General features: G+C 31.0%; 1 protein-coding gene across 1 annotated transcript; it reads left to right on the top strand.

The window, feature by feature from the left end:
• The first annotated feature begins 2,595 nt into the window (after positions 1-2,595).
• LOC105835011 (poly [ADP-ribose] polymerase tankyrase-2) lies at positions 2,596-9,193 on the top strand. The gene is made up of 9 exons (XM_012677931.3): positions 2,596-2,780; positions 3,186-3,294; positions 3,393-3,551; positions 3,746-3,943; positions 4,016-4,367; positions 4,456-4,722; positions 4,801-5,090; positions 5,170-5,420; positions 7,473-9,193. The coding sequence occupies exons 2-9, from the start codon at positions 3,226-3,228 to the stop codon at positions 7,546-7,548; spliced, it is 1,662 nt and encodes a 553-aa protein (XP_012533385.2). The 5' UTR covers positions 2,596-2,780; positions 3,186-3,225; the 3' UTR covers positions 7,549-9,193.
• Positions 9,194-9,634: the final 441 nt, after the last annotated feature.

Here is a 9,634-nt window from a genome sequence, read left to right as displayed (position 1 = left end):
GAAAAATCTTCAATATACTTTATTATGTTGTTTAGTAAAATATATATTTTATCATATAAGATATTTGCATTTTACCATATTCAGCAATATAAAGATTATAAATATAAAAATGTTAGCGCGCTATTATGTCATACTACCTTTATCGTTTTCATTATACATAAAACAGGATAGAATAATGCAAACAGCATGTACTAACAATTGATACTTGACCGAATATGAACGCCAGTTAAATCATATGAAATTGTTTGTATTTCGTATAAAGTATTTTAAAATGTAATTGAGAAGCTTGTGTTTGTGTTTGTGTGTGTGTGTGTGTGTTTTATTCAGTTAATTATAATTATTTTTACATTATCTATTTAAACAGCAAAAAAAATAATTAGCAAAAAAATTAAACAAAATTTTTATACGAAGTTGTTTGTATTTCGCGTATAAAGAATTATAAAGTATTATTAAAAAGATTTGTAAATCCTCCAGATAATTTTAATCAAAACCATAATTTTATTCAAAAACTATAAAGTAATAGTCAAATTATAAATTAGTGACACTTTATAAATCTTTGTACAAAATACAAATGATTCCATACAAGAACTTTATCTATATGGATAATTATTTTAGTTAAAAACATGGTATAAAAATAATTACTATTGACATAAATGATATACAATCTTTTAAATTATATTTCTAAATATTTCATATGAATACTTTTATATAATAGTTCTTTCAAGTGGTGTTTATTATTTAGTCAATACGCTAACACCATTATAAGCGTGTTCTGAATACAGATCTTAGATTATCTATATACAACGGCTTTAACGTGCACTCGTGCGCACTAGTGCAGTTCAATCGAATATAATACGACTTCGATATATAATACGACTGATTCAGACTTCAAACACAAATTGATAGAATGTGTTAAAAATCTTTTTTTTTTAATCAGATTCAAGAATATCCTAACACGTCCTATCTTAAAACCTTATATTTCTGTTGCTCTCTTTATATTCTGTAAGATGTATCACGAAAAACTTAGACTATATTTCAAAATCGTCTTACAATAACTTTATTCTACTTTATGTTATGTATGCTATAGATTTTTGTCACTACACTATATGGTTTGGAGCCACTGGCATGAAGCCATTGAAGAGAGTGATAAATTATTTAATGGACTTTTTAGATGTATTCTTGCTTAAAAAAAAAACAGTAATGTATAAATATATTTTAGTAATATAAATATTGATGCTATAAAAATTGTAAGAAATTTATATCTTTAATACTGATATAAATAAATAAATAAATGTATATACATATATATAATTACTTGCTAAAAATTAAATTCCGTGCCTTGGATATTTTTGGTTGTAGCTGAAAAATGGTGTCGCGGATCAAACTTTTTGATGTCGTGATTTTTTATTAGAGTCTCTACTTCTAGTTATATAAAAAAAAAGTCAAAAAACATTTAACGAAATAATTATTTCTCTAAGACGTAATATGATTAAAAAAAGAAATTATTAAATTCGCTTATATTAATTGTTATATTACAACTACACGTTAAATATTTTTATATTATTTTGCAAATTACATATCATACGAATATGGAATATTCAATTCTTAGTACTTACATTTTAGAGAATGTTAAATTTCATTTTATTTATATATTTTACTTTGAAACGCCTCTATGTCCATAAAATGTGGACATTGAACTATGTCGCTAATGTCTATGAAACCTGTAGGTAATATACCCACAATTTTGTGGTTCTCTTCTGTACTATAACCAAGAGTGGACAAAAACGATCAATTTAATAAATGTCTTTATCTATTTAATCTACTCTACTGCTCAAGTTTTTTTATATCCCGCCTTTAACTTATTACATCAGTTTAGCAGTGTAGACCAAAAATTTCAATTAATTTCATTGCTTGAAAAGGGCAGTTACAGTTAAAGCAAATTCATATCTTGACGGAAAAGTAAAAATATATACACTTTTTTAGGGTGCGTTCGGGGACACGCTATTAGCGTTACCAGCATCAGTCCATCTTCATTACTCATTAAAAGTAGAACAAGGATAAACTGATGCTGATAGCGCTAATAGCGTCTCCTCGAACACACCCTTAGTGTATTCTATGTAAATTACCGTAAAATACCGAAAAAGTAAAAAACTTTAGAAAACGATTGAATAATCTAGCTAATAACCTTGATCACAGCTATTTGGTTTTCTCTCTGGTGATAATCTATTATTCTATTCAATATGTACATATATTCTACAACAACGTTCAATATCTAATAGAAAAATAAACTTTGTAGAGTTTTCTACCTCGTCTCGCTCCTTATAAGAAGAATTATTCTATGCTGATGATCGCGCGTATACCAAACATGCATACATCGATGCTCCAACGCTCCAAGCTGCAAACGGTTCGAAGGCGTTCTTTCATTGGTCAATTACTAAAATTCTTCTTTGCTCCGATTGGTCAATCAAGCGCTTTGCAGCATCAGGTGGACCCTGGCCCGGCGGAGCACTAGCCGGCCTAGCCTAGTAAACACAAAGAAAGGGGGGAGAAGTACGGGTATAATCTTCGTGGCATCGTCGCACACATGGGAAACGCTTTTACCACCTGAGCGACCGGACGGGGCTCAGGAATGGCGCCAATGCGCCGCCATTTTCATGAAACTTTACCGTGACCGTAAATCGCGGAGACTGTGACGAGGAAGAATCCCAGCGAACGTCGTGTGGCTGTCGGCGGATCGTCGCGATAAAATCGCTAGAAAGGCGAAAAATAATGCGCTGGTCGTAAGTATAACGCGCCTTCCTTTTTTCCTCGGTTGGCTAGTTCTTTTTTCGGGCGTGCAACACGGCCTATGGCATGGGACTTCCGTTCGATGAAACAGGAACAGGAAGTTCCTCGCGACCTCGAGACGGCGAAATAAAAACATCCTGTAGTGCGATGCGAAGATTCCGTAAGGTAAACGCATCACACGCACGCGGCACGTCGTGGGACGCGAGTCGCGTGCGTCCGCTCGCACGTGTTCTCTCGTCGGCGAGCTCGTTATTTTTACGGCCCACTTTCGGATTCCGCGGAGGCCCAAGGTCGGACGGGCGTGATTAACGCCCGAGAATCAGCCGTTCGCAGCCTCCTTATCGTTAGAGACAAATACCATATTGCGATTGGCATAGTTATGGATAATGTGATTTTAGAGCACGCTTGTACGAAGGGGACTGAGCTGGATATTCCAGGATGCAATCTGGGCAGGAAAGCATATGTGACAACGATATCGAGGGTCTGGACGCAGATACTCTCATACCAGTGAGTAAATTTCTTCTTTTGTGTATAAAGAGTGAATCATCTGATCCCAGGTGTAGCTATTGTTTACATCTGATGGCATACTATTACATTGTCATCAGGTGGAGCTCTTGGCTTGCGATGTTTCTCCTCATTCGAGGCCGCAAGATGCCTCGACTATGGTGGAACTTGGAAAACAGCTTCTACATAGCGCAAAGAATGGTGACACTGAGGCCGTTCGTGAGCTCATGTGTAGGGGTGCACCATTTACCACGGACTGGGTATGTGCCTTAGCATTTAATTTGTAGATTTTAGATAGTTTATTTCATATTTCAAAATGCTTTGAAACATTTCAATTGACTGTTTGGAACAAAGAATCTTATGTCGATCAAAGAATGCTTCAAAGTATTTGTAACATCAAGTGGATTTTGTATCTGTAAATAATATATGTGTATAATATGTGCTCATTGTTTAGCTTGGTACAAGTGCGCTCCATCTCGCAGCACAGAATAATCACCTAGAGACTGCTGAAGTTTTACTTAGAGCAGGAATATCTAGGGACGCTAGGACAAAAGTGGATAGAACTCCATTACATATGGCAGCGTATGAAGGCCATCATCATATGGTACAATTACTGCTTAATTGTGGAGCGGATGTTAATAGCAGAGACATGGTATAATTTCAAAATAAAAAAATTGACCGACTTCTGCAAGAAACGTGTGACTAATGTAAAAAATAATTTTAGCTAAAGATGACTCCATTACATTGGGCAGTAGAACATGAACATGTAGATGTAATGAACATTTTATTAGATCATGGTGCCGATACAACTGTAATTAGTAAATTCGACAAAACGCCAATCAGTCTTGCAGTGGAGCGCAATAGGTTAGACTTGGTCAATATGCTGCAGCAGGAAAGAGTGTTAATAGGTGTTCAAGCTCACCAACAGAGTCAAGCTAATTCTGCAGAATTAGAAATAGCCACGAATAATTTAGTACAATTAGAGGCTGAGAATAAAAGTTCGATAATACAGGAGGAGGAGCAGCAGAAGTTTGCAATAACTCAGCAATCTCAGCGCAAACGTAAACTTTCTCAAGGTAAATGCAACAATATATCGCAATGCTCTTTTATTTATTTTTGTTTTAAGTTCTATTTTACCTTATTTTGTCCATTTATGATTTCTAGCGCAAATAGAGAAGAAACAAAAAATGATATTTCAACAAATTTCTGTATCACCAAACAATACAGATGGTGAACATGAAAAAGAAGTTGAAGATGCTGCAATGATTAATGCAAATAATATTATAAACACTAAGAAACATAAAGACCTTATATCAATAGGCAAACAGATTAGGTTATTAGAAGCACATGGAATCAGGATGATACCTATAGATGATGACTCTTCTATTGTAGAAAAGGCAATGGAAAGTGGGAGAACGGTCGTTTTAACAGGTCCGCTTTTTTGTACATGTATTTAAAAGTTGTTGACATGAAAATATATTATTCTATGATGCCTGTATATGATTACAGAAGCTGGAAAAATTGCTCTAAATTTGACAAAAGGTTCGTCGATTAAACGCCTCCAAGTTGCTTCGCGAAAAGGAACATCAAGAAAGGTTATAGCAATTAGAACAGATCAAATTCAATCAAAAGTCTTAAATCCAAATAATTCTAATATGTCTACCACTACGTTACGGAGTCCGAATATTTTGAGAAAGTCTCCTGTGGACAACAAAGCAGCAAAGCTATTAATTACACCAGTTACTAACACAGCAGCGTCTACTATCACCGAAATCAAGAATTCCATTTCGACAAAAGAAGTAAGGATTACATTTCACATGTAAAATCTAATTGACCATAGATAAATAAACAGAAATACAACATACATTTTTGTTTCAGAAAGTTACGAATTCTCCGAGAAAAGTTGCGGAATCAATGGCTTTACGTTTAGATGATGATATAGAAGAAATTACTGAAGAGGATAATGTAGAAATTAGTGAGCCAGTTACAGATATAGCAGTACTAAATAGACAATTAGCGGAAGCGCGAAGACAAGCCGCTGAGTATCGTAAGCAATTGCAAGAAAAAGAAAAGGAAGCGGAAATATATAAACAACAACTCAAAAACATCACAGCGCAAATAGCGTCTAAGTAATTTTGTACAGATATAGATTTTATATTCGATTTCACAATTTGCAAATCGAATTTCTTTTTTTTATATCAAATGATTTTATAGCTTTGTTTTTTTACATCATATGTTTTTACAATATATCGAGTAAATGTTCGAGTTCAAAATTCTCTCAATTCTCTTTTGTGCATCTGAATTTTGCTTCCAAGATAAAAGATAATTTTGTATAATGAATATTGTAAGAAACTATAATAATTCTGTAAGAAACTGAAAGTTCCCCACATACTTACAAAATATTTATCAATGTTTACGTAAATTTAATTCCTATTTTAATATGCATGAGCTTTCTTTCAGCATGTGCAAATATTATGTAAGTTCTGTATTCACAGAATGCACTTATAAAAATTTTTTAGCGCGTTTTTCGTTATTCTATCTTTATCATTTATTAGACATAAAACAAAGCTAAAATAACAAAACAACGTACATCTTTAAAAGTGCATTCTAAATATGGATAAATTTTAGTAGGATAAAAAAACAAATTGCAGCCAGAACACGTGAAATGATTGGAACAGATAAATTATTTTGCTTTCCACATAATGTTAGTCTTAATTTATTCAATATGTTTTTCAGACAATTCATGTACATATAGAGGGAGGCACTTAAATTATTTTTCAAAATTTTGAAAAAAGAAATGATTAAGGCTGCTGTTCACTTACTACAATCATCTTGAATTGATAATTTCAAATACGAGAAATTACACTATGAAAATTCTTGCAATGTACATTGAAATAAAAATGTTTTTTTTTTTAAATACCGTTTGCATAATTGAACTTGTAAAATATACTGAGAACTTTTGTTGAGTGATTCAATAATTAATATCGAGACAGAAAGTTGAAATGTGCCTAATCAAAGTTGAAAACAACATTTGATTTAAAAAATGTTTGACAGTTGCTGAGTGGAAATAAAATACTTGCTTTTATATAAAATTGTAAAATAAAAATGTTTGGTTTATTTTAGCACTTATTTTAACTATAAATAATAATTATTTTAAATCTAAATATATTGCGTTAAAATGAAAAGTAATGTATATTGCAAGAATAATTCAGCTTTTTGATTTATTATTTTTTATCCATACATCAAACGTGCAATATTTATGTATGTATATTTTGTGATGATATATGGTACATAGTATTCTCTTTTTCCGCCGCTTTAAATTAAGACTGCTTTTCTTTTAAGAGACACAAATTGACACAAAGTAACACACTCGAGCATAGTTTACTGGAACATGATATACATAATGTGTATATATCGCGATAATCGTATAAGACATATCGTTAAACTTCTCAAACAATGTGTTTAGAAAATTTTATGAATATTCCAATATCCCAATAAAATTTATAAACCTTAATGTAAAATATACATTGTTATTTATGATTACAAAGTATGTAATATTTAACATTATAATTTTTTATTACAAGAATTCTTAGTTACAAGAAAATCTTAATGTACATAGGTACATGCTTAAAGATTCTTTAATATCAAGATATTAAAAGTGAATACGTTAATCGATAAAAACATACTTTGATTCTCCTCTCAAGCGGAGTGTCGATTGAATTCGTAACAAATTCTAAATAGAAAAAGCAACATATGTCGACTTGTGTTAAAAATGTCGACTGTGTTCCGTAAAAAGAAAGCAGTCAAAGTCACTATCAACGTGAACTTAACAATCGGATCAGCAAAAGCCTTAAGTAAAAACTACTTAGAAATCTCATTAACAGGTAAATTCGTTTTCAAATTGTAAATTTAAAAATTGTAATAACCATTATACAATGGTAAATTTATCAAAATATTTCGACTTTCTAACACAGATAATATTTATTAAACCTTAAGATATATATTTATTTGGATTTAGAATTAGATTTAAATTTTTCTAATTGTTAATTTGTAATTTTTTTCTTTTTTCTCTTTTTCTTTTAAAATAAGAAACGAAGATAATCTGAGTTATAAAATAAATGTCTATTTTTTCACCAGTGTAAGTTAATTTAATCTTGACTTATTCTTTTTCTCATTCTTAGGACCAACAATAAAACAGGAGATACAAGACACGGCAGTGTCTCGCGCCAAGTGAACGTTCGTTATAATGTTACTTGAGAAGTAATGCGTCTTATCGTTGCTTTTATCGTTATTTTATAAACGTTTGATACGTGATAAAGAGATTAACCAAGATTAAAATTAATTTACATTAGTGGATATGGTTACAAACATAGACATTATTAAGATAGACCACTTATAAGGTAGTGAAGAGTGTATGCCACAAAGAAAAGAATGAAGAATGAATATTCTATATCTTTTTCTGATACAAACTAGTGGGGAACTCTAGCGGGGACGCGGTCACTAATATTTAACATTTGGTGCGCAAATCATGTCCATTAGAAAAAGCAAAAGCCTGTAATTTTCATCTTGCTATCGTTTTCCCACAAGAAGATATCCACCTCCATCTAGGATTTTGATCCTCATAAGTCAGCAATCTGTCTTAATATACCCATGGTTACAAGTGTCTCACTCTATATCAGATTTACTTAACTGTCCAAATAAATGTTTATATTTTTTCTAAACTTTCAATTCATTTTAATTATTATAAATCATTGATCTAAATAATTAAAAAATCATTAAAGCGATTGATTTATAAAAAATGTACGACTTTATTTAAGAAAAAATAAGATCTTGATATCTTTATATTATCTTTATATTATTGAGCTATAATTCAATTCAATACATATCTTATTTGTACAAGATATAAATATTCTCGAGAATTGTAAAGTAAACATAAGTCTTACTTTCTCTGTATAATAAATGTACATATGAATTAATTTTTTGCATGAAAATAATGATAATTATAGATAATTGTTATTTTATTTTCATTATGCATAATATCATTTAAATGTTAAGCAGTCTAATATTTGACTTTTTTGACATATTAGTCATTTTTTTTGTGCAGCATCAATTATTAAATAATGTCATGATAGAAAAGATGCGCCGAGCATAGCACAAAGATTATAGTGTTGTTGGAGTTTACAAGCAAGTCAGAATTTTATACATATTGTATCCCCATATCTTTACTATAATGCTTCTACATAATTTATAAGTTGTTATGGATTGTCAGACATCGAGATGAAAAATATAAAATGTCTTTGAAGTTGTTGAATCAAACTGAAGTCTATGTATAATAAATTTTCTAGAATTGAATATTGAAATTGTATATTGTATCGGACAACAATGAATTCGCCTACGCCTGTAAATAGAATGCATAATGTGGGAAGCAAATCAGTTCGGCGGTAAACAGTGTAATTTAAAATGTGCTTAACATAATTTTGCATAGTATTTACTCAATTGCGTATAAGATCGCTTCGCCTTAGATTAATATAAAGCGTTTGCATTCCAAGTATTTTCTCAATAGCTGCCTGGTAGCTATGATTATCGACGAAAGTGTGCGAACAAGAATAAAAATATTAAGTGTAATCTATCATGTTTAGTCGATGCTAGAATATTTGACCAATTTAATCTAAAAATGTTATTGAACGAGATGTGAAACAGTGAGTGTACAACATAAAAAGATATGACACAGAAAGTGGTTCACCTCAGGTACAAAAAAAAAAGAATATTGCATTGTATAAAGTTGTGGAATGCAACGGTCTATACCTAGAATATAATTTTTCTAGCATAAGACTTTTCTAGCAATGTATATTGTAAATATAAATTTATACATAGTTGAAATATGGATTCCTCAAACAGTTTATCATTCATCTTTTAACTCCTTTGTAATTTTCCAATCAACTTTCATATACAGTGCTTGGATCTGGAACCTCAAATCGCTCTCCTATGTGCTTATTATAGTGTGGAACTACGTGGTTATTATAAATAGTCCATAAAAATTTTATTTACGACGTTTGCAATAATCTCATTTGAGAATGAAAGTTTTTACGTGACGAAGATAATATACTTTTAAACACATGATTGTGTAAATAATAGTACTACGTTAAATAAGGAACAAATGCACTTAATATTAATGTAAAATGCATAAGAAATTTGATTGAAGAGTATATTGTAAATGTATAGAATATAGTTGTCATCACATGGAGATCTGTAATAAGCAAAAGTTTTGATAAATTTTCAATATATATTTAATCAAATTTTTTTTTATTACACTATATTGGCAGAGATATGAATGTATTGTACA

This window comes from Monomorium pharaonis, chromosome 2 (assembly GCF_013373865.1).
Source record: "Monomorium pharaonis isolate MP-MQ-018 chromosome 2, ASM1337386v2, whole genome shotgun sequence".
Taxonomy (NCBI): Eukaryota; Metazoa; Arthropoda; class Insecta; order Hymenoptera; family Formicidae; genus Monomorium; species Monomorium pharaonis.
Note: the sequence above shows the minus strand (reverse complement) of the source record. Positions and strands in the feature narration are given on the sequence as shown.